This window comes from Athene cunicularia, assembly GCF_003259725.1.
Source record: "Athene cunicularia isolate RWA chromosome 1 unlocalized genomic scaffold, athCun1 chr1_part1, whole genome shotgun sequence".
Classification (NCBI taxonomy): domain Eukaryota; kingdom Metazoa; phylum Chordata; class Aves; order Strigiformes; family Strigidae; genus Athene; species Athene cunicularia.
The window spans coordinates 80,584,020-80,610,268 of NW_020799091.1; the positions used below are offsets into that span (position 1 = coordinate 80,584,020).

At 40.9% G+C, this 26,249-nt stretch overlaps 1 protein-coding gene across 1 annotated transcript in view; it reads right to left on the reverse strand.

Annotated features, from left to right (window-relative positions):
• Nucleotides 1-10,050: 10,050 nt before the first annotated feature.
• VEGFD (vascular endothelial growth factor D) overlaps nucleotides 10,051-26,249 on the reverse strand; it is a 31,362-nt gene continuing 15,163 nt past the window's right edge. The window contains exons 2-7 of the mRNA XM_026859288.1: nucleotides 22,228-22,438; nucleotides 18,475-18,665; nucleotides 16,044-16,192; nucleotides 14,733-14,830; nucleotides 12,157-12,352; nucleotides 10,051-10,708 (exon numbers count right to left, since the gene is read on the reverse strand). Of these exons, the coding sequence (XP_026715089.1) occupies nucleotides 10,582-10,708; nucleotides 12,157-12,352; nucleotides 14,733-14,830; nucleotides 16,044-16,192; nucleotides 18,475-18,665; nucleotides 22,228-22,438 (972 nt within the window). The 3' untranslated portion in view covers nucleotides 10,051-10,581. The remainder of the gene's footprint in view (nucleotides 10,709-12,156; nucleotides 12,353-14,732; nucleotides 14,831-16,043; nucleotides 16,193-18,474; nucleotides 18,666-22,227; nucleotides 22,439-26,249) is intronic.

A 26,249-nucleotide genomic window follows, 5' to 3' on the forward strand; every position in this document is an offset into this window, starting at 1 on the left:
ACTTGGAGGTTCTCAGCTGCAGCACCACATGATGTGATCGCTGGTAAATGACGGTGGTGACCTCCCTTGGTATCAAACTGCCCTGAAGAATCAAGCTGTACCAGTCACTCCAATTTTAGCTCTCAGATAAGCAGTGCATATGGTTTTAACTATTTGGACTTTTTTTTTTAGACTAGTTCTTATTATATGCTGTCTAGAGAAGTTGTAGTTCTTGGTATGCAAGCTTGAAAAATCCAAAGAGAAATAGTAACTGGTATACAACATAGCAGCCTGTCTCTTCAGTGAAAGAAGTGGAATTTGGCACGTTCCATAAGATGAGGCTGACCAACCACTGTGTAAATCTAGAATACTGGCACTAACCTACAAAACCTTCCACAGGACAGATCTGCTTAATCTCAGAAACCTCTTCTTACACCACAGCAGTTGTGATTTTTTGTCCTTTTATATTTATCTGAACTTTGGAGAGGACTTGATGCTTTCCTAGTAGTTGGCCACATCATCTTTCTGAAGGAGGTCAAGAAAAGTATTACAGCCTTTCTGAAGGAACATCTTTCTGAAGGAGGTCAAGAAAAGTATTACAGCCAAGCCTTCCTACATTTGGCCTGACATGTTGGCTTTGGTGGTCTGCCATCTGTGTTCATTAAACTAGTTGTGCTTAATGTCATACCTGTCGGTGGTCCAACTCAGTCCCCCTATATCTGCAGCCTCCTCCTGTTGTGGTGTTCAAATGACCTTGAAAAATTTGTCTACCAAGGACCAGAAGAAAAAATGGAAAGGAAAGGTGTCTTTGCCACTGCAAAGCTCGCTAAGGTGCTGCTAAATTATCTGTCCACGGCTGGTTCATATGGATGGGGTACCACATGCTTTTCACTGGCTGTGTTGTTGTGTTGTTTAATCATAAAATTGTCACTGATCCGGGGCAGATCCAGAGTCTGTCCTGCCCTGATCTGAGGTGAAGCCGCTGTGAAGGGACCAACAGCTGAAAAGACAACCAAATTTTCTTCCTTTCTAAATGCCTGAGCTCAGTGAATTCACTCCCTCATTTAAAGCACGTACAAGGTCAGGGTGAGACTGTGGGATATGTAAAGTAGAGAGTAAAGACGTTAAACCAGTGACAGCAGAGTAATTACTGCTTCCAAGCCTGATCCTTAAATGCTCCCTAAAGCACCCTCATAAATCGAGTTAATGGAGAGAGAAGATGGAGGAGACTTAAAGAGACTCCTGTGGCTTTGTTCTGATAGCAGATGCCGTCTTGCCTCAAGGAGACCACTTCGGTGTTCTTGAAAAGGCAGGAAAACTTTCTGCCAGTACTCTGCTATATTACCTCCTTCTCAGTCTCCTCTCAGGCTGAATTTGCTACTCTGTCCCCAGCCTGGTGGATGATGTTGCTTCTATTGCATGTCTGTCTTGAGCAAAAGCTGTCACTATTTGGTGAAGTGGCTTTGCTGTGTGTAATAAGTTGGTGTATTACATTAATGCATTTAATTACACTCTAATATGCGTAAAGCACAAAAACAAGCAATCAGTTATTCACAAAGTAGTTCACAAAAGAGCTATGAAGCAATGCTGCTCTAGAGCCTGATGTCATGGTGAGGGAGTCACAGTGCTCCTGGAAAAGAAATTTTATGACGTGGAACAGTGGTGTGAGAGTGCACAACTGGCTCACAGTGAAGGATGTTTTCTTTCAACGGATTCAGGAAAGCAGAAACTATTGGAAATCCCAAATGGAGAACATAAGTGAAAAATAGTACTGCTGGATGGAGAATTGTGGCCTACAGATGCAAGCACAGAGCAAGATTGGTTAGTGAAGCCAAGCAGGAGAGAGACAGAGACAGTTCAACACCCTGTTTGAAAAAACACAATGATTTCAGTTTCTGATCCCGCTGGAATTAAATATGATCCAAAATGAGGAGGAAAGCGATATTTGGAATCTTTATCCTGAAGGAAAGGACAAATTGTCCTTTCACTTGGTTTAGTTTTATATGGTAAGGCTGGAGAGCCTGTTACTTCTAAGACTCCTGCAAAGGGGGAGTGAGGGCCTGTCAGCAGTTGATTTTGGTGCTAGGAATTAACAACAGGATCTAACAGGTTTCTATAGTACCTTAAGGTTGAGTTTGCCTGGTTTCTGCTGCACACAGCCAATCCTGTATCTAGCTGCAGTATCACCGACAAAGCAGCCAAGAAAAATCATGGGTTTCTCATTCAAGTACCTGGGTTTTCTTACAGTCTTTTTCCCATATTCATGAAATTCCACAGAAGCTGGAAATTACCATTAAACAAACACAAACTGTAAAAAAGGCTTATTTTCTTTAAGCCACATTTCTCTCTTAGATGCCAGAAAATAAGCTGGTTTTCCATTTTACAGGCTTACCTCCTTTCCAACAGGTTGCAGTTCATCTGTGGCAGATGAATTTGCTAACAGAAGTGAGAAGCTGATTGGCAAGGCTGTGTGTTAACATACATATGTGTCTCACACCTGTATGTAACCTGTGCCCCCCACGCACGCCCTGAAGTCTCAATCACTCAGTCACCCTCTGTGTGCTACAGTGCTGTTCCATTCCAGAGCCCAGAGCTTCCCTTCCCTCTCAAATCAGGACAGTGAAGGTGGGCTTGGGAGCAGTCAGGGGCTATTTATCAAACACATATAACTATATGTTTCTTTTCCGGGTTAAGTTAAGGTGGCCCGTCCACCTTTGTCAAAATCGGTAGGTTTTGACTCAGTAGATGTTTAGGCCAATTGTGAGGATCGAATTTCAATTGGCAGACACTGCTAGTAATGTCTCGAGATTCCCGTCCTACTATCCAACTTGAGACATGAGTGTGTATTATAATTAAGGTGTACCAGGAGTGGCTTCTACTCCCCTGGGCTTACATACAGGTGACGTCTCTGTCCTGACCAGTATATGACAGCTGCTATCAGTGCATTGGCAGTTGCCACGAATAACCCCCTTTTACACCACCTAGGCATAAGTCGCTCAGCACTTCCATGCAGGGACCATTTTGGTACCTGAGTGCCTGGTCTCAGAGTCCTGCCCAGTCCCTAGCAGGAGAGGTCATCACAAACAAAGCCGGGGTGCTGGCTGTCTTCTGCCATCTCAGCCAAGTCAGTGATCCAGATTAAGGGCTCCCCACATGGGGCAGAAAAAGTTCTTGGGCACACAATGCAAAGCAATGGCTGTGCTCTCCCTGACATTTGAAATCCTTCAGAAGGACTAGTTACCTTTGTACTGGCAGACCTAAAGGGTGTCTGTCCTGAAGCCAGCATACAACCAGCATCAACTGTCTATCAAGTCATCTGCCTAATTTGACAGAAATGCAATTCTGCCTGTACCTGATCTGGATCAAATGAGAGACAGTAACACACAGATATGATACCCGTTATTATGAAGCCACAGCCTGTTGACCAGAGTAGACTTGTTTTTTTGTTTGTTTGTTGTTTTTTTTTTCTCAGCTTTACTAGATTTTACTGTCTATTTAGTTGCAGATCTAAATTTCTGTTTCTGCAGCCTTGGGGCCACATCAAAGTGCTTTAGCATTCATGCATCAGCTGTGTTAGAAGAGAAGGCCTGTCTTAGAGGCCTCCTGTTTGTACCTTTAAGACTTGAAAAACTCTTAAAAGATTAGGGGAATTTATGTCCTACAGTCAATACAAACTGAAGTACCAGAACTCTCAGATGGGTTTCGGTAATAAAATGCTAACAAAATGGGTTTAACTGAAAGTTAAGTGTAGGAACTTCTTGGTGGAGTAGGAAAAAAAGGTGCAGTGACAACAGCAGATGGAGCTATTGGAAAATTAAAATGCGTTTGTCCTGGTGGGGATGCAAAATATTCTCAGTTCAAGGTTGAACAACCTGCACCTGGAATGTGTTATTTCCTACTACTAATGCTCCTACCACACGTCTGGTCCAGAACATTATCAGCAGTGTCCTCTGGTCTCATGATACCCATTAGTGTAGTGCCTGCCTGCTTTTTATAATTTAAATTAAAAGAAAAATGAGTTTCTTATAAAAGCTAAACATGAAGTATCCAATATTTTGATAGTTTATATCCAGATTTAAACTGCAAAGCAAAATAATTCATTGTAATTATACTTTAAAATCCATTAAATGAAACAAGGGCTTCTTCAGGTTGATAGTGTTATTGTAGCCTTCAATATGTAAAGATTAAAAACAAGGTAAGGTCCATGGAGGAAGCAGTAATTTTTATTTGACTGTTAGAATTAGGAAGGCTCAGAGAAGCTTCCAGGCACATAAACCCTTCTTGAGGTTTGAAACAGAAGCCACAGATTTCAAGCTTAAAGCTGGTTGGAAACAAGTGCTCTGAGTTTAATTTAATTAATGTGGAGCAGAGCAAGGTGATTGGCCTCCAGGGAACAGGTGGAGAGGCACAGGCATTATTAGCTATGCAAACTTTAGGAGTGAGCTGTGGGTAGTTTTAAAGTGGGATGCATAGGGAAATGGTAGATCAAAGACACCAGGTGACTTTAAGGAGGTTTTTGTGATTTGTCTTTGTAACTGAGGTAGAGGGAAATATTGCAGTTTATTATGGAGACAATATGGATAAGAAGCATTGTATAGTTCTTGTGAATATATTGAGCTTTTCCTTGTGTTTCATCACTTGTATTTTATTCCAAGAAGTGAAGATAAATAACCACTATACAGTCATATTTGAGGGTTCAAACATAATTCTAAATAGTTAGCCCATTCATAGGGAGCAAGGAGCTCTTTCCCAAGACAGAAGGAAGAAGGAGGCACACGAGTGTGCTTGGACACTGGATCCGGGGTCAAGGGAAAGTTTTGGGCAAATGGTTTGCCAGTGAGTCACCTAACAGAAACTGATGAGTTAGTTTAGGTATCTTGCATTGCCATTTTAGCTGGAGCTGTGATACTAAGCCACATGTTAGAGATACAGTCTTCACCAATTAAAAATACCACTTAGTAAAACAAGTGGGACAAAAGACTAGGTGGAATTCTTCCTGTTTTGTCACCTTTTTTTGATGCTTACTTTGTAATCACTTTCAATAACTGCATATTTTTTATATAACCACTGTTATATTCTAAAATATATAGCATATATTAATGAAGACTACAATTAAATCATTGATCATTCAGCCATAAATATTTTAAAGGTAGCTTTTGATGTTTAAGAAATGAAGCAGTTCATACTAAATCATGAAACCTCAATGCTCTCAACCTGGGAGGACCTTTCATATTTAGTAGTATTGCAAAATATGCTAAAGGTGGAAACAAAGAAGGGTGTTAATGACATAGAAATCAAAACAGAGACCAAGCCTTGACAGAATACTTTTATGTATTGATTTTGCTTTATTGGCTAAAGGAGCAGTTTCTTTTTAACTTAATTTAAAACAGACTTTCTCTCCCCCTCCCCGAGTGAAAAGTTTTTATTGAAGTTTTTGAGTAAGTGCTGATGTAGGAGTCTGACAGAAGTAAAATGAATGACAGAACATCATTTGTAACCCCAACCTGTTTGTTTTTTAATGTAGACTGTAATAAATGAGAACATAGATTCACTTGTCCTGATAACCACCTTGTAGTTCCAGAGGGACCAATTCAGTCCATGAGTCCAAAATTAGAAGGTGACAACCTCTCTGATATTTTAAAGTTGAAATGCATTTATCAGTTATTTAGAAAATACAAAGGAAACTGGTGGCTGAAGGATCTGCCACAAATTTTGGGGTTTTTTTTCAAGGTTTCCCTTTTCTTTTCTTACACTACTGTAAAGCATAATAACTCCTGGCTTACAGTGGTACAAGAAAACAGAAAAACCCAAGCAGATTCACTTTTTTTTTTGGCTGGAAAACAGGAAGGGACCATAAGAGTCAGCAGGAGTTGATGACCAAGGAATACGTTTAGATATATATGTTTGCAATGTATAGGAGTATGACAGAATTTATATATGGTCTGTCAGTCTTCCTATGAATAATGCTTGCTATAAGCAATGTCACGCTACATGACATACGATGACTTTCGAAGTAAATGATAGCAGTACTTCCAAGATTTGCTTGAATTTCTTCAGTGTCACTGGCATTTTGTAAGCTCACACGTACCTCTCTCCTTCCAGAAGCCAAGTACATTTTTTGCAAGTAGATGATTTCCTGACTCTTTCAAATGCAGTGTATTTATTTTGCTATTCTCATTCATTCTTTTCCCTTGCCCCCTCCCTGCAAAAAGCACATGCAAGTGAAAGCTAGCTACTCGTAAAAACTGGTGGGTTTAGAAACTTAATGCATGTTTATTTAGAAATAACAATTATTATTTAAGCATTCTCATTCCTATTATACACATTAATATCTAGATGCCATAATCTAAATATCACATTAAAGCTCTCCCTCACTATATAAAAATTAAGACACACCATAGTTCTAGCATTATTATTCTGGCTATGGAATCTGTAAATCATGTCCATATGCTTAAAAAGCAAGTCACGCTGAACACAGTAATAAAAGGCATTTCAAACTTCAAAGAGAACGTTCCTCTGCTCAATAACCTTCCCTCTGAGAAGGTTATTTAGTCATAGGTTAAGAGCTAATGACATCAGTCAAAAAACAGATCTGCTATGAATTTTACATACCTCATTTAAGTCTTCTGAATTGTTATATTAAATCTCTGTTATTAAATTCTGATGTATTGATATGAAAGATAACATAAAGCATTTTATTCTAAAGTTTGCTGAATATTTTTAAATGGATCGAAGAATCCAGAACTTCTCAAGTAAAATAACATTATGAGTTTTTATAAATCCTCATCAAATGCTAATTATCTGCTCATGTCTCCATCTCCACCCAGAGCCTCCTTTTAGTTCCAACTTTCCATGGAAAGGATTTATGACTGTGTCACAGTGTTAGTGACATTCAGATCTTATTGGGGTTGTGGCAGTGAAGACCATCACGCACCACTGGCATTTGTGGCATTGTACTTAAACTCTTGAGCTTTTCCACATAGTATTTTAGTGAATGTTATATATATGCAGTATATGCTCTAGCTTTGGTCATTTTCTAATCATACAGGAGAGTGGGATGGAAGAGTACAGCACCCTGCAATGCAGAGTCTGGCACGGGACCTTAGGAGAAGATGATCTGCTAGGAGGGGAATTTCTTGTAAATAAAAGGAGCTGTAAGATCCCTGTGCTGCAAACACAGTAGTGCACGAGTGCAGCCCGAATAGCAGGTGTGTCAAGGCTTCAGAAAGTGGAAGTGCCTTTCTTCTACAGGAGACAACAGGAGGGGAAGGATGGCCAGTGCTCATAGCCAGGCAATTGGTTTGTAGGGCTGGGGAAAGATATTTTCATGTTTCTGTGAAGGTAAGTGTGAATCTGGTCAATTCAGAGCTCTTAGGTGTTCCTGCTTTCCTGCCCAGGACGGTGCTGCGTGTAGGTGAAGCGAGGGGGGTGTGTGCATCCATTGTACTGAGTTGCAGGGGAAGGCTACAGGGCTGCAGCACTGTCCTGGTGTGTGTGGTGTCCTTGAGTACCATCCACCGGCAAGAGGCATCCCCTTGCCCTGCCAGCCCTGGCACAGGATGGGTGCTTACCTCCACCTCATTTTGTGACCTGGAAGGCCAGAGGCAGCTGGGTGACTAGCTCTAATGGAGAGAGAAGCTGTAGTGTGAGGTCCTGTGCTGCACCAGGAGGGAAGGAGCTGAAGGTGAGGTTAGTGTGCACGTACTCACACTTGTGCACACACACATGCACCCCGAGTCTGTTATCCCGCAGCGGTTTGAGGGTGGACCGGAGTTCACAATCCTATTTGAGGCACAAATAAGTACATTCATAAGGCTTCTGGATATTAAGGCTAAGAACCTTGAAGGAGCATGAAAGTTATAAACTATATAAATATTTAAGTGAGCTGACTGCTTAGGCCACTTTTGTTAGTGAATGCCACTACAAGCAGTTTCCTTTTCCATCTTCACAGTAAGCCTAAAACCTGTGCTGAATTCACAAGCTTTCTGGCACATCACTGCTGCAAAATGGAAATCCCTTACAGGTAAAAGAACATTCTCTGTTGTTTTAGCATGTTTCTATCCAAAATATTGTCCTAAGCATTAACAAAATGATCCACAAGAGCTAAGCACAAAATTTTTTTAGGTTAAATTCACCCAGGGGCTTAGGCTGAAAGAAGCCTGTGGACATGATAACATTTCCCTCCTTTTCCTTGGGATCTTCAGTCCTGAGTTAGACCTCCAGGCACAGGTCTGTTTTTCAGTGATCTAGGTAGGTGGGAAAACCTCAGAGCAGGGTTTGCAGGGGTGGTCAGCAATTTGGTACCTTTGTAGTGTGGGCATCCTAATGACTACTCTCCTGGGGGTTAGGTAGCTCATGTTGATATCCCTCTCTGTCTCAGTGAGAAAAGCTTTTGAACACGGTTTTCAGCCCCTCAGTGACTACTTTATCTAAGAGCCTTCTGGAGTTGAAGCAGACTTATTTGTCTCTCAGGTTGGAGCAGTTCACTTTTGTAAAAAAAAAAAAGTTAATATATTCCCTGGTCAGGACAGAAAACTGAGGCGGCCTTTCCAGATCGACATTGGTGAGACTCAAGACATAATTAATACAGGGTTCCAGTTGCTAAACTTCAATTTAAGAAGCTACAAAAGCTTAAACTCTTTCCACAGAATTTAACTGTACAAATACTGGTTTATAGTTTTGCACAAAGGTGTATTTTTACTCCATGTGCCTCTGGTGCTACCAGTTAAGAGTGCGATTGCCTCTGCAGCTCCCTGGCTTTCTGAGAAATGGGCTAATGGTGTAGCCTATTGTCAATCCAGCCATAAGGCTGGGGTGCCCCCAGCTGAGCTATGTGAGAAGTGATGGGACAGTTCATTCCTTCTATGGGCACTTGTATAGCTTGGGGACTTACCCGCCATGTACATGTGTCTGAATTTAGAGCCTCTTGGAAGAGGGAGGGAAATGTAGGGGTGTGCTTCTGTTGCCAAGCTGGTTCACCTGGTTTTGCACAGGGGTCACATTCCCCTTCTTGTCCATGCAAAGTGCATGCTAGTTGTGTGTGGCTCTCACTCTGGAAAACCCTCAGCAGGCAAGCCCAGTGCAGACCAGTAAGTAACCAGGCTGCAGCAGCTCCACCCAGTACACTCACAGGTCAGATTGTGTTGCTTGGTCAGAGGATCCCAGGCCAGTTCCCAGCACAGATAACAAAAACAGCCTGTCAGTATGTTTGCAAGGGCCTAGATCACAGATGGCTTAAGAAGTGCTCAGAGCAGTCATCCTGGGTTGAATCCTAAATGCCTTACTCAGACAAAAGACATGTTAAATTGTTTGGTGCTTTGCCCAACCATTCAGTCAATCTTATAGGATTTGGTTCTAATTTTATTTTAAAGCCATCTATTTTTTCACTATATAAATGTAAAAAAATCTCAGATGCACATCAAAAAGCCATTTCCTACTCCCTGTCTTGTGTCAGGCTTTCCATCTCTGTAGCAGTTGTTTCATTTGCTCTATTCGCTTCATTCACAGTGCAGTGTAGAATTGGAGAATTCAGCAAAGGAGAAAAATTATTCAATCGTCAAGACTATCACTTCCCGTTCAGGATTATTGCTCGCAATATTTTCTCTGGACTGGCTCAGTCCAGACTTCAGTGGCTCAGAAAATAATATTGTCCTTGTACTCGATTTGGTTAAAACACTGTTACACAGGCCTCACACTGGTGAAAAGAATTTCAGTGCAAAGGAGATATTTTCATAGCATGGTCAGCTAAAGGAAAAACATCTTTTAGTGAACCGTGCCTTTCCAAAAATCACTGAAGAATTAGTACTCGTGTGGCTGTTATCCCCTTAGGGAGATTAACACACTACACCAGGAACAAATAAATAAATCACACACGGCTGTCGTGCAGACGTGGGAAAATGATTCTTTACTGAAACTATTGGATCAAGTGACCTTGTTTCGACCTGGGTTTGGGCAGAAGCCAGTCCCATTGGGACAAACACAAGAAGGTTGTACTTGAGATGGCTTTGGGTTTTTGCTTATTTTCTTTTTGTTGGGCAGAGTTTTAAAATAACAGAGAAAAATCAAAACCACTCGAATAACTGATGTATTTATTTTCTTATATACACTTAAATATGGCACATCTGACAGTAGTTGTACAATAAACTCAAAATGATATTCAAAGCTGGACAGTAGATCAAATAACTCAGTGCTGAACCTATTAGAAGCCAAATCCTGTACACTGAATTTCTGAAGAAGGTTTCACCCAGGAGCTGCATTAGCTAAGGATTCAGAGGCTAAGATTGTCTAGTCTCAGTCTCTGAAAGACTGGCTGATGACTGTGACTCAAATCCAATATGCCAGCTTCATTTTCCATAACACTGAACTGGCTCTTTCTGCTCTTCCTTCAGGCAGCCAGCAATTCATCAGTTGTTACCTCTTAGAGAATGATTATCAATGTCCCAGAGGATTCACCTGCAGTTAGTGATTACTCTAATAAATAAATGCAGACTGGATTCATTCTTCTGCTGTTAATGTGGAAGATGTTCGTGTTTACTATGGTTTGAAAGTCAGTGACAGCTACTTTGCAAAGCAGTGGATTTTTGGAGAATAGGGGAAGCTCAGTCAAGGAGTTTCTTTGCTTTGGGACCCGTGAGAACCTCTCTTCTCCTTCGGACAACGACAGTGCCTGGAACACACTGGTTTTGCAGTTGGGCACATTCTGGGTTGTGATGGACATTTGTCCTCACAGCTGTTTGATAAAGGAGAAAAAAGGAAAAAGAGAGAAGCATTGTAGTATGATAATTCTTCACTGTCACATTCCTCAGCTTTTTCATCACTTAACTCTGCAATGCTCTCTAGACAATATTTGGGAAAATGTCAACACCCTACAACACAGGGAGACGAGACTTTGCTCCCTGACAGTTCTTGTCTACAGCAATGTGTCTTGCTGTTGTCCATTTGTCCACAGTCATGACTTGAGAGCAGTGAAGTCCAGAGTCAGCACTGGATAGTGCTGCCCTCAAATTCTCCGACGTACCTTAGCCCAGCTGATGCTTCAGCTCCTTCAGGAGTACTGGGCATAAAAGTCTGGCACAGAAGTCCTGCGTCCACATTATAGTAATTTCAAGAAGACAAATACATGTAAACAAATTATTGCATTGATCCCCTCCCACCTGTCTGAAACACATAAATGACCAAGACTCTCTTGATCACTTTCAGCTCTGCTGATTCTTTTAGCTATTTTTATACTTTTTGCCAACTATTTTGTGATTGTCTGTATTTTCAGAGCTGAACCTAAAGAAACAAATGTTACTTCTTTCGCAGCTTCTTCTTCATGAATGCACCTATGAAGTCTATGAGAATGGACCCTGTGGATGACCGTTCAGTGAACTACAGCTCTGCTAAAGTACCCAGGGAAACTGGATGCTGACTGTCCTTACATAAACTTTCAGACCGCATGCGTGCTCCTGGGTCTCTACATGGGACCAAGGCTTTCTGAGAAATTTAAAAAATAAACTAATGCATGAAAATGGGTATTGTAAGAGGGCATTTGCTATCTAAGTTTTGTCAAGGAAACCTCAAAACAAGCTACACAGAAGGATTAAGGAAAAGCACAGAGTATAACAGCCCCAGAATATTTTTCCTGCTTCTCAGTGGAATCAGAGCTGATTGAGTGGCTTTGGATGTGTACAAAATTGCATTAGCTCTAGAAAATCACTTGCTCTGAGGGCCATCTGAATAAAGAATGAGCTGTATGGTGTGGGTACCAATTAATGGAGCTTTTGTCTCTAGACATACATGAGTCTGCATTCAGCTGTGACAAAAAGCACAGGATGGATTCTACCTTCCTACAAATGCAAGACTCGTATCTCAGTGTAAATCCCCTGTGTCACACAGTAATTTCACTTGTAGCACAGTTTTAACCATGATTCCCTTAAGGTTAGGGGGAAAAAAAAGTAATAGTTGAATAGCATCCTTGTGCAGATTTCTTTATAACTTGTTAATTAAATAAAACTTAGACTCCTTCTATGAAGTAAGTGATGTAAATATTGTCTCTATTATTATTGTCTCCCTAACTGCAGCAAGGTACTTTATCCCGGCTGGGCCTCCTAGCTAATTCAGCACTCACACCTCCAGCACCTTCACAAGTTAATTCAGATCTTGCAGTGTAGACACTAAATGACAAGTAACACTTACCTGCAGGTTTCAGCATGAAATATCTTGTGTTTTAGAGCACAGCTCTCCTGGCTCTCCCTACACAAATAGCAGCTGCAGTTCTCTTTACTTTGAAAGAAATCAGTGGGACACTTCTGTCTACAGATGCATTCACAATTTTCTTCATCAAATTCCATATGTTGTCCACACATAGCCAGCTCAGCAAGAGGAGGGAGTCCTGCAATAGCACATACATTTTTTAGTAGTAAGCCTTACCTGTCTGAATCCTTCTTTTGAAGAGACTAACTCTTTCTTTGCAGTCACTAGAGCTCACACAGGAATCTATGAGAGACTAATCTTCAGAATTTCTGTTGTCACTTACAGTGCAGAGAAAAGGATTTGAGAGGATTGGGCTGATTATTTCACTTAATCTGATACTTCTATTTCTTGTGGGTTGAATCCTGCATAATAATGCTTTAGTTTGGGGCTGTATATTAAAAGAATGTACGTATTGGAATGCATGAATCTTTGCTGGACAGCAGGTTTTAAAAGAAAATCTCAAAAAAGATGTAGTCTATACCCATGACAAAAATGCACATTCATACAAACTATCACACTCACTACTCAATGTACTTCATTATTGGAAATGTTTGCAAAAGTAATAGTAAGTCTAGTAAGGTGTGAGTTGGTCTAGTGCTTTGATAAGGTGCATATGGACACTTGTCAGTTAAAGAAAGAAGAAAATATTTTGCTTCAGAAACAAAACCCCAGCCAAGTGAATGCACTGTCTAATACCTCATCTATCTTCCCTCAAAATACACATCTGGAGTACAATATGAGTCTAATCCTAGCACAAAGGGAACACATTTTGTGAAAGCTTTATTAAAATGTTAGCAGCACATCCCCGGTTAAAGGTCATGGCATGTAATGTGTCATTGGGAAGGTAATTTCCTGTAGTTTTACAATTAGCTCTTGGATTTAATCTATGGAATGTGGAATGTAACCTGTGTCCGTGACCTCTGCAGCCTCAGCTCTGATCTCAGTGGTCAGAAAAGGTTTGCATATTACTTGAAAGAAATCTTCATTATTATTTACTTAATGCTGGAAAACCAATATCCAGACAGAATAAAACCCAAGTCCTATTGGAAGGGAGGAAGGAGTCTGCCCTAAATTCTTGGAAGACAAACCCCTTCCTTGGAGTGATAAAGCCGGCCAAGTGTGAAGTGGTGTAGAGTGTTTTGGTCTCACTTTGTTTCAACCTCAAAGACAGATTTTAAGTTATTTTGTCCCAGCCACTGCCAAAGACAATGTACTTCAGAGAATGATATTTTATCTGAGGAAATACCGAGTCTATGTCAACAAAAGCTATAATTCAACAAGCCACAATTTGTAATGCTCCAAGCTGACCTTACAAAAGGCTGAGTTAAGAGGACTTTGGCTATTCACAATCCTTTGGACTTTCTCTGAAATAGAGAGTACTAATCCTTTATTGAGTGAAAAGTCTAACTTGAGGTTAACTACCTAACCTGACTGTCAGAGGATCTGATCCAGAGTGAGAACAGACCACTGTGCAACTGATTTCTTCCTCATTAACATTAGGAAATTGTAATTATCAGACCAGTTTATGAGGTTATTTAGTTTTATTTTAGCTTGCTAGTCCAGGAATTGCTTGCCAGCTTGTTTTATTGTTGCCTTGGATGGCTTATGTTTTTGCTTGCTGCATATAAGTTAAACCACAAAGGCAGGGTTTCCTCTTGTGTCTGTCTGCTCTAGTGCTATGATAATTTTATTTTGACCAGTACAATTTCCTGAGAAAAAAATTTTTTTGAAAAACCTTATACAGGGCTTGGAGAAATTTTAACTTCTCTTAATGCTTACTTCTAGTATCTTTAGACTTACACAGTTACCCTCCAGAATATTTCTGCAAATTTCTTTGACAAAGTTTTCCAGGAAAAGCAGATGGAGAAGGGAAGTAGCATACACTTCTACAGATTTTACCCTCTTCCATTTCCTTCCACAGACCTGAAAGGGTATACATGCATACTCCTGCCTGAGTATGTATGTCATATCAGTTTGAAAGCTTCCCTAAATCCCTTAATATTATCATTAAAAGTAGTCAGATACTTTGAAAGGTCATATAATCTTTTGCACTGACTAGAGATAATAGGCAGGACTGATTTTGCCTATCTTATTCCTGATTAACTCTGTTCTTAAGAATTTCCCACATTCAGCACCTTACCCATACAATATATTCCAGGGCATACATTTTTCTACAGTTAAAAAGATTTCCCTAATGGCCATTGTACAATTTAAGGCCCATGTAAAATAAAAATTTATGCAGGGTGCCTCCTTCACTAACCCTTTTCAATGCTTTCCTATTTCTTATTCATATTGCAAATATAGAGGGAGTAAATGTCCAAACAAAAAACATTGTGATGGGGATAAGCACATACAAGTGTTTATTTTCAGGTGAGTTTCTACACCATAAGCCGAGTCTATCTAGGGACATGGAGTCAAAACTATAACTCTCTCAATGAAGAAATGGGACAAAACCAAAATGAAACACAAGCAGCCTGGAGATAGTAAGCAAAAGTGTCCATTTGTAATTTCACCTTTACCTTCTCGTCTGTTGGGGTGCTGTACATCTACAACACATTCACATTTGTCACTATCCCAGATCCACCCATTATGACAAAGTTTGTTGGTGAAGGGACATCTAGAAGAAAAAAAAAGATGGGAATTTAAAATGAGCCTGCTGGTATGCTGGGTCTGCCACTTGTACTACATGAAGGTATGGCATTTGTGTGCATTACTGCTGTGAGCAGAAAACCTTGGGACTGTAGTTTTGCTGATAGGGCTGAGCTGCCTGGCTCCTAGCAGCCATATGGAGCAGGTACAACACGCGTTTCAGATCACATCCTAGGAAACAGCTACAGTTTAGCAGTTCCACTTTTCCGTAACACAGCTCTATTCCATGCAAAGTAGTCTTTGTCTTGTAGTATTCATGCCATGTAACTGTATTTGGTTTTGAGATGCTGCTGGAAAGTGCAGTTCCAGTTTAAATTTGACAATGCTTATGGATGTAGAGTGGACTGTTTCCAGGGTCAGAGGGGCCAGTTTGACTTTTAGGCATTTGGCTCTGGGAGAGGGACTCACAAACTGGAGGAAGGCTGAGGTTCGTCTGTATTTGTGTAGGAAGAGGATTCAGAGTGGCCAGCAGGCTGAGTGAGGGCTGGAGTGGCTACACCAAAATGCCACCTCTCCCTCAGCCCAGGTGTCTAACTGAAGGGCAGTTATGGGGGCAAGCCTAAACGCAGGGCTAGACAGAGACATCTGAGCTGTTTGTAGAATCTTTGATGCATTAATGCAGCCTCTTCTCACCAGGACTACAGTTACATTCTACTATATATTGGATGTAATATGACTTTTCTCCAGCCAATGAGTCTGACAAATGTAAATCAGGACTGGACCAGAAAGTGAAAAGCTACGATTCACATTGGTTCTGACCTGACGTGCCATGAGGTATGGCAGAGGGCTTTAGCTTGAGCACAGCACTCTCTGCCCTGGCTAAATAATGCGTGAGCAAGGTTTCTCCTGTCAGGCTGAAAAAGTCTATACACACATACTGAAATAGTTCCAGTGGAGCATAGTGCTAAGATGGGCACTTTGAGTCCCTGCTCAAGCACCTAAATCTCTTCATGACTCCAGATGCTGCTGAACTAGCCTGCTGTTTGTTGGATTCTGTGTCCATTCAGTTATAATTCACAGGTTTAGTTGAAGCTTTCAAACCCTGAGTGATAATCAGGTCATTTGGAAAACTCTTGGGGTAACAGAAAGTGAGTGGACCATTATAATAACCAAATTGGAACAAAATAAGTTTCATACTTTGGACTGCAGAAGTGTAGAAGTTTGTAAAGGAGGGAACTTACCCATCTTCTTCTGGGTACTGGACGGATCTTCGTATGATGGAGTACTGATGGCGCTGTGTATTTGATAGACACTTACAGCCTGTGTGATTGGCAATTTTGATTGGCACAGGCTCAGGAACGCTTGTCAAGGGGACCGAGATCTCAAAGAGCTGGGTGGGTGAAATAACATTTATTTTTCAGTTTCTATTATACAGTTAATATTTGGAGTTTTAAATCAAAACCTCATTCTTTACCACCATTACCCACCCTTGCTCTTTTGTGTAGGTAAAAATGAGCAGGTGGGCACTGAGGGTTTTAAAGAGTAAGCAATGCCCACCAAGGTAGGAAGTTGCCAAAATGGTGGTCCTAGTGCTGCATTGCCAGCTATTAAACACCCAAGACCACTCAAGATTACTTGAAAACATGCTCAAAAGCCTCTTCTGGATGCTAGGGCCAAATGGAAAAGATATAGCTGTTGGGAACTTTATTCTCATATCAGATCAGTTGAATCTCAATCACTTATGGAGACATCTCTTTAACTGTCATAGGTTATAATTACAGCATGCATCTTTAGGGGCCTAACTTAACATCCGCAGCCTCCTCAGAAAGGGAATAAATGGGAGTAAATAGAGTTTTCATTCTGCTTCTGCTGAGTTCCTGCAGGGAATCATCCTGGAAACGATCTCGCAGTTGACTATCGCAGGAGCCTAAGGAACCAAGCAGCACATCCAGATTGTTTAGGGTGATCTCTGAGTAGCCTCATGGAAGCCCTGGTTCCTTGGGCAGCTATGATACATGTGGGAGCTGTTGAAGTGGCCCACACCTCCTCTGAGCCCCAAGCCAGCTTCCTTCTCATGGAAACTAAAGCATAGGGTATGTCTTCATGTGCCAGCATGTCTTGGCTTAATGCTGCATCCACATGCAAGGGCTGAGAAATATTCCTAAACCAGACTGCTTAGAGATTTAAATTTAGGTGTCACAGTGTCTAACTTTAGGTGGCATGAATATCTTTCAGTGAATGTTTTAAAACAAGGGGAAAAAAGTGCTCTCACTAGTAGGGGAGTAATTCTATTCATTTTAGAGGAGTAATGGTGGTGTATCCAAGAGTGGAACTTAGCTGGGGGCTTTTGAGGGAATGGTTATTTTTTGGAGGATGCTAAAGGAATGTTACACTCCTCAAAACTTCAGTTTTTCAACAAACTCATGAACTGCTGCTCTGAAAACACATAAATAAATAAATACTTTTTAGCCTGACCTAGCTCCCTGAGCTGATCGGATGTCTTTTGTGTGTGGCCAACAGTTCATAACAACTTTCTCCTTCTAGTGTGGAATGAAAGCAATTAATGAACACTGACGCAAAAAGGATGGGTCTAATTTATTTTACTCGAGCTATATTCCAGTACAACCAGACACTGTGGAATTACATTCCAACAAACCTGAAACAAATACAGAAGTGAATTGGACCTACTCCGCATGAGGACTTCCTTTTTTTTTTTTTTTAAAAACAACTGCCCTCAATCTTTGTTCTGATTTAAAGAAAAGCCTTTCTTATAAGTAGAATTTAATATATTACTCCAGGTAAAAAGCTGTTATCAACTATAAGTAGGGATGCACAAGGTGAAGGTTAATCAATGAGGACCAGTCTCCTGGGCTCCTCTGTAGGTATGAACACAGATGACTTCATCCACAGAGCTAATTAAAAGTACTGAACTTGGAGCTTGGCTCAGTCACCCATTGGAGCAAAGTATCTCTGTATCTAGACACTAGAGGGAGTCTACAGAAAGAAGCTCTGGTTACTCTCTTGATCTCACTTTTTATCATTGATCATAACACTCAGGTATTTGTCACCTGTTGCACCTAAGAAATACTTGACTACTGCTTTAAGCCTTTCTTTTCCAAAGTGACTTGTGATTTGGGACATACAGGTTCTGAGGCATTCAGATTGAGAGCATCTGGTCTCTCCTGCTGAAAATGTCTCCTTGTTAGGCTGGCAAAACTGCACATCCAGAATTATTAACCAGCTTTTTTGATACTGACAGCATGCAGCACTTGGACTTCTGGCCTCATACAGCAAAATTTCCTGGAGTTTCTCTTAACCCTTTAGTGCAGAGGATTCCCATGAACCAACACTCTCAAGAGGTCCCAGGTACAAGTAACAATACATTAAAGAAGATTTAAACAACTTTGCATCATGTGAGCCTGCAGTCACTCCCTCAGGGCCTGATTTTCCATCTCTAAATGTATATATCCATTTTTAATAATGCCACATGAATGTAAAATGGTATTGCACATGCCTGCATTCACTCCACATGGATAAACGATTAATTCTTCTGTTTGTTATGATAGTGAAGACAGATCTTTCATAACAGGATCTCAGAAACCAAACATCCTCCTTCCCCTCCCTTCTTGGAGAGCCAGCGTAGAAAGAAAGCAGATGAATAGCCTCATTTACCGTTTTTGACACATAGGTTGTACTTGTATTCATGCAGCTCAGACTCTCCTCATTGCAGCAGCCTCCGCATCTGAACACATTCACACAGGGAGGCTTGAAAAATTTGTTGGTTGTTGTACCCAGCTCTTTGGCAACTTCCACACAGGTTTCCCTTGGTACGCATTGAGTCTTTTGCCATTCCTCATCTATGACTGGAGAAAACACCATTTTTATGAGCAATCGTGGCAAAGTTAAACCTTTGATTAGCGAGACAGAAGCATTATATAAATAAAAATGAAGTGCTGGCAGACCATTTGCACTCACTTGGATCGATTTGCACTTACTTGGATCGATCTAAGGACCAGAGAGAGTCTGAGAGCAAAATTATCCCAGTAACTTACACCAGCTGCACTGGCAGAGAGGTCGTTGCATTTATCCACCTTTAGCTTTCAACGCAGATGACCAGAATCTCTGTTAATTCCAGCTGGTTAAGTAGAGTTGCATCGATTTCCCCTAGACAAGAGTCAGCTCCACATTGTCTGTCTGACAAAGCTGGCCCACACCCTTTTTCTCCTTTTCTCCAGGGTAGACATCCTTATTGTCATTCCATCCTCTCTTTGTGTGTACCCCACCGTGGACTCAGTAGAGTCTGGGCCTGACTGCAAAAGCACATTAATGATTAACAGATTCTGGTCAGAGGGTATTAATACTCCAACTGGATGTCAGCCAGCGAGCACCGTTTCCAAAATGTCTAATGAAATCCAAGACAAACACTCTCACACCTCAGTACCATCAGGGGGTTCAAGTTTGAATAACAGGAATATGAATTCAAGCATGATTTATCTATTCAAAACACTGTGACACCTTTCAAATACTGAATTGTTGTAGACTAGTAATTTATTTTAGACTGATCTGTCAAGTTCTGACTGTGAGAAGAAATAATGCATTAACTGACTGAACCAGAGGGACAAAACAGTGACATTTACATAATATTACCTCGAGACTTGTTAAGAGGTGGCCCTGCTTTTTTTGGCTTTTGCTTATTTGATTCAAATTATGGTATTACTTGAGAGTCATCAGTGCTTATGCTCTAAGTCCTTCTTAAAATTCTGAAAAATATTTTTCCTGTCTGTCCCCCTTCATCAGGCTCCTGAAAGATCAAAAGCAACTTCTATACTATCAAGAAAACAGGTCTCTCTTCCAATGCTGTCTGCTTCCCTACTATTATGTAAGCAGTGCATACATTTACAGGCAAGTTCTGAAAAAAAAAAAAATCGGGAATACTTTTAGTCTACACGCTATACTTTGTTTTTGGATGAGCATTTACTTCTCTTCCCTACACAATTTTTCCTTTATTATTTTTAATGTTTTCTTCAACTGATTGTGTATATTTAAATCAGTTTGTTTATTCCTGCAAAGTCCTTGCCGGGGATTGATTCACTCCACTTTCCAGTCATGAAAAAAGGACAAGAACTAAGAGTGTGGGGTCCAATTCTGATTTTACAGCATCAATGAAGAGAAGAATCACTAAAATCAATAGAACTTTCTAGAGTGATGTTAGTCTATCAAAACAACAATCTAATCCTAGGCCTTAATATAGAAAACAAAGTGTTTGCCAAACTCATTAAGGTATGTGCATGTAATCACTTCAGATGTCACTTCAATGAGTGTTAAGCGGTGATGACCTTTCCAACTGCACACATCCTCACTTTATTAACCACTTCTTTAGCAGAAGGGCTGTTATAGGAAGGGGTGGTCGAATCAAAGTAGTGGGTGTCACATTTTGTTCAGAAGCACTGTGGTCACTCTGATCTTTTCTGAGAGCAAGTACAGGGCAGCTGCTGAGAAATTTGGCTCTGATACAAACTCCAGCTTGAAAGCGCTGCTGTCCTAGGTGAGCTGAGCTGCTCGGGGGAGGCTGTGGTTAGATGAGGTGACACAAGCTTTCAGTGGATTCATTGTTACAGCTCTAGGGAGGAACAAAGTCCTGAATTTGCCCTGCTGAAGTTTGGGGTTCTTGGAAGATGGTCTAGCAGTGAAACAAGGAGGAGCCTTGACCCAGCCTTCTCGTCAGAACAATTTATTAAAACAAAACAGATGCCCTTGGCAAAAAGGTCAATGCTTAATGACTGGAAAGGGTGTGGGAAAGAAATACATGTTTATAGGCTTGGGTTTTTAAGAGGAGCTTTAGTACCTTGAACATATTAAGATATTAGAAGAAAAGTAGTTTCTGTCCTGGGATAATTCCACTTTGGATGGAAGAATGGAGAAGATGACCCAACAGGCATTTTTTAACTTAAACTTCAGTGGCTTAACTTTGAACAAGAAAGCTGACATCTCTGTGTCTAGAGTTAGACTTTTAAAGGGAAACTAAGAAGCAACCTAGCGGCTGTTCCAAGCAGAAAATTACATCTATATGACTATCGTCACATGACTTTATTATGTGTAGAGCAACATTATTCTGCCATTGAAAAAAGCCCATTACATTATGCACTACCTCAGTAACATTTCATAGCATCCTCTGTTGTTTTGCTGTTTTGATAAAAGGAATATTTTAAATTTTTAGAAATGCTGGTGCTCACTAAAAGAGCAATAGTCAAGAATTATATCATTTGACACTTGGTACTACTTCTAATAACTATGGGTTGTTAATGTTGCTGTGAAGACTTGTAAAGGTATGTAAACAAAGTGTTTATCATTAACTACAGCCCTCTTAATTGTTCTTGCTGTGTGCATTGGATTTAGCCTTTTTCTGTACAAAATTTCTATGAGAAGTTAAAAACCATGCCCATGAAATGAAAAGTATGTGAAGTGAAATGATTAAGTACCTTTTCAGACTGGTACTTAAGTCTGCATTTCTTTGCTGTGTCTCAAAGAAGTAAATTAAGTCCTTTGCTCAGCCATAATTTAGCTGAGTAATGGTGTGCAAATGTGGATGTGATTATTGTAAAAGTGGTATTGGAACATGATCGGCAATACCTGATTTCCCAAAAGGGAAGTGATACGGTCATATCACTTCAGTGTAAAGACTGCACAAAAAAGGATAGCTCGGTCTGTCCTTCATTAGGCTACAGTGTAGCTTTGCTGCAGGATACCCATCTGCTAGGCTGAAGTATAGTAACTGATCCTTTATTTTACATTTATGAACATATAATGCCTCTTGAGTCTCTCACCTATGAGGAACAGTATTCATTTTTGCTCCAGCTGAGGGAAGAGATTCCCCACATTCAGGCATTAGTTGGTTCTTTCAAGATCTTTTTCTCTCTGGAGAGACTTCATCAAATAGCTTGAGACTAGGAAAATACATCCTTCCTCTGCAATTCCCACGCAGACACTGCTGCTGATGCAGTGCCTTGAATCAGACCACACCTAATAAAAAAAGCATTTCTATGCCTGCAGTAAAGCTCATTTGTTTCTGCCTACAAGGAAGTTCAGAGATTTAGCACAATGCTGCTGGCCGGCCCCTCGGCCACTCATGCTGACCTCTTCTTTGCACATTGACTTTCCCTCCTTTATGTGAACTGACAAATCCATACTTAATACTTCTTCCCTTTGGAGAGTCTACAGAGAACAATAAGCCTGATTTGGCCACAAAACAGGGAGGCGTACTCAGGCTGTTGCCTGATAATTTTTCATACAAAGTCATTTTCCATGACTGCCCTGCTGTTTTCAATACAGGTGTATTCTAGGAAACCCCCAGTACTTAACGCTTTACTGCACAAGGATCGGTGGTCCTGAAGGTGAGATCGGACTCAGACGCAAACCCGCACCTACCTTTCAGTGTATCGATATCATAGAAAGCAGCAGCAAATCTGGTGGAGCGATGTGATGCAGAGCGGGAGTCTAAATTGGCCAGACTCTTTAGTTTTAGCCTGCATTTCCACAGCTTCCAGTCCTCAGAGTGAGTGATGCGAAGCAGCTCTTCCAGGCTGGATGCTCTCCTGATCTGCTGTTCTGACCGCTCCAATGCTGACAGAGATGTCCTCTGAAAGGGAAGGGGGAAGTCAGAAAGCCAGTACCTTTACCGCCTGTCCCTGGTGCAGCATATGGAGCGCTTGTACAAAAAGGCAGCACATTACCGAGGACAGCCGAGAGTACCCGGGAAAACAGGAGCACACAGAGATGTCCTGGGCTTTGACAGTGCCCAGCACCAGATTGATCTGCAGGATTTGTGCCCATATAAATTGGGAAGAGGAGATACCCAATTCCTCACCCTTTCCATCACAGCCCTCAGAACAACAAAAGCAGCGTTTACTGTATCCCTGGTCCCCAGCGAACCCAGCAGACACCAGTCGCATCACAGCTGTGCCTGAGCTGGCCAGCCATGCCAAGCATGAATGAATCCTGGGTCACCCCTCTTAGACAGCCTGAATGAGTTCAGCTGGTGACCACAGCCCATGTGCATTTTCAGCAAGCCACCTAAAACTCTGGTGCCAAGCATGAGACACAACTGCAGGGGCAGGTGATAGAACTGGAAGCTGCCCTAAGTCCAAAGGCCCATCCACATAGCAGGCAAGCACAACATTCAACACGCTGCAAAGTGCAGGATGGATCTGCCACTTCCCATCCTCACTAGCATTTGGGTCATGCCCAAGTCAGCCAAGTGGCCTCCAGTCCAGCCTCTGTGCTGTGGCTGTGCAGCAGCATTAGCACAGTCGTTTCATTTTCCATCTGCATGATGTACGTGACCATTCTCTGCTCCCACAGGAGAATTCTCCTTACAGAGACATCCCCCATCAGTTTAAAGTTGTTATTCACTTTAAAAATACCTGTTTAACAGAAACTTAGTATTACACAGCACCCCATCGCAATACTGGTTTCTTTGGCTGCTGCTTTCTGACATCTGTGTTTATGCCTTTATCAAGGCATTGAGTATTTATTTCCACTGACTCACCAGATCAGCTGAAAACTGTTGCCTCCAACCCAAGTAAAAGGTTATCTTTGTAAATGGCTGTGTTCCGCTGAGCTGGTGCTCTCAGCTGTACTCTCTGGTCAGACAGTTGACTGCACTTTTTGACTTGCAAATAAAGGGCTGCAGTGTCAGCTGTCCTAAATAAAATGCCAGTTCTTAAAAGCGAAGCTGAAGTATAGGAAGCTGGTGATAAGGTGTGTAGCAGTCTGCAGTCTGAACCAGTAGCAAGTGAGTGCTCTGTATAGGACTGGAAAGGGGGCAGGGGAAAGGGTCACCTATAAGAGGAACATTTTTAGATGAGATCTGAAACCCAGGCACTGAGCACATCTGTTACTTGTTATTAAAACATCTGTGGTGTTTATTTTGCAACAATACAGATGTTAGCCTGTACATATGGGCCAAGTTCATTTTGGGGTAATTACCTTCCACTGACCTAAAATTGCTTATGTATAATAGTTAACTCAGAATAAGTTATTTGCTCTTCTTTTATCTCCATACAGAATTTTGTATTGTGCTCTAGCGAGCTGCCTGTTTCATTATAGAGATGGCTGGTTTTCATAGGTGAAGGATTTCTCATAAATTTCATAGCTGGTGAAAACTGGAAAGCCCATCTCAATATTTATGGGCAAATAGCTCAGAAGGAATGTGAACACTTAGCACCAGTAACTGAATTTCAAGATAGCTAGTTTTACAAACAAGCTACCTAGAATTTTGCTATCTAGGAAAGCTGAAATTCAGCTTGAGGTCAATGCATCAGGACTTATTTGCTCTAAGAACTACATCTTATATTAATTCACTCCCATTTACAAAATGTCTCCCTGACTTTGGAAAACATGCAAGTGTAGGACCAGTGCTGGCATGGTAATGAAATCAAAGATATTAAAACTGAACTCTATTAACTATTAACAAGACTTCTGTCCTCTCTTTGTGGTAAAAAGATGTTCTAGTTGAATCAGCATCCAAGATTTCTAAACTAGACTGAATTTACACAGAACCTGTAAAATGAGATGACAGTATTCTATAAATACGAATACATAACCCTGCACTTCTTGTAAGGGTCAATAGGTTGGGACTAGCTTTTCCATTTCATTTACTTAAATATCAAGAGTTTTTATTAATGAATATTATTATATGAACAAAATAAGTTTTAAACCTAAGATGAAAGACTACAGAAAAAATATACATGCCTCCTTATGGTAAGCAAAGATCTCTGGGTTTATCTAAAGCAAGAATTTGTACTGTTTTAAGTATTTTTTGTATTTTTAAAGATGTACAAATTCCTTAATGTGGACTGAATACACTGAAATTAACTAACTTTATGCCTTCAAAAGTACTACTGTATAAAAAGAGGAGCAAGTTATATTAGTAGACGTCATTTTTATACCAAAAAATAGGATACTTCAATAGGATTTGAATTCTGGTAATTAAAAAAAAAGTATCTCTGATATTGATGCATCATAGTGGTATTGATAAAGCCTGACTGTGTGTGCAGATTTTTCCTTCTCTTACTGGTTTTCATATAATGGAAACTGGAGAAGTATGGTTAAAGGAAATGGAAGGAGCAGCGCTCATTACAGAATTCCCCCTGCAGTCATCAGAAATGTATCCTAATTAACATAGTCATCCAAAATACACAGAGCCCTTGGAACTGAGTTATCACTTCTCTGTCAGCTCCAACTCCGCTCAGCATTGCCTGGACTATTCAATTATGAAGGGAATCTGTTACCTCTGCTCCTTCATGTTTCCTAACACTTTATCCAAGCTCTGCAGTTTGACAGGATCGCCAGTTGCCTACCATCACAATGCCAGAATAATTGTCTTCCTTCTTCTTACATTTGGTTTCTTCCTGGAGAGAACAGATTTTACAGCTGGCTTTACAACTTCTTCACAGGAATCCCTATCCAGTACAGAATTTCCTGGTGTCCCTTCCCATAACAACAGCAGCATTGAGATAAAATACGGTCTCCCTCTGAGCACTGCTGACACGAGGCAAGATGGTGAGCTGAAGACACCGCTAGCTTTTAAGGGAGGTCTGAATCCCAAATAGTTGTAGGGTTTTACAGTGCGGACATCTATTTTGTCTGTGAGCTAGTTGCTCTCAGCTCCTTCTATAGCCAAGACAGAGAAATATAGACACTTTTAGAGCATGTTTAATTTGAAATCACACTGAAAGGCTTTCTGCTGGCTGCCCAGCAAGCACAGTGGTGGATCTTTGGTGAAACAAATCTCACTGCAGCTATCTGGGGTATAAAACATTTGAAGAGAAGCACCTAATTTTGTTCCAGTCTACCTAAGCGCCAAAGGAGGAACAGTGAATACCATCTTATGTGTTTGGCTTGACTCCTTTGAGACTACTACAATACTCTCACCTAAAATGCCCTTTTAAACACTTGCTAGAGCACAGACTGACTGTTCAGTGTGTAGAAGGACATCCCTCAACCTTACACACTTTGACCATAGAAGTAGTTATCCACAACTTAAAAGCATTCAAAGTAAAAGCTTATAAAATGAAAAGAGCATGTAAGGTGCCTCAGCCCCATCAGCAGGACACAGCCCTATGGCTTCAGACGCCACAGATGGAGCTGCTTCATTTGGGCACCTTCTTGCTACAGCACAGGAGCACCAAATTGCATGTTGTTACAGAATTTTTCCAAAGCATTAATTTCTGGTCATACTGTTTTGAAAAGTACAGCATCACATGAAAACACAATACCTCAGATCTCAGATGATACCACAGATGATGTGCTGTAGGCCTGCTAGCACCATGCAGGTGTGAAGACAGCTTTCATAGACTGCAGTTTAAATTCAAACCTTGCTTAGATATAGACAAACATACTCTGGCTGACTGAAAAGCTCCACTTAGAAGAGTCCAGCTTGGCACAGA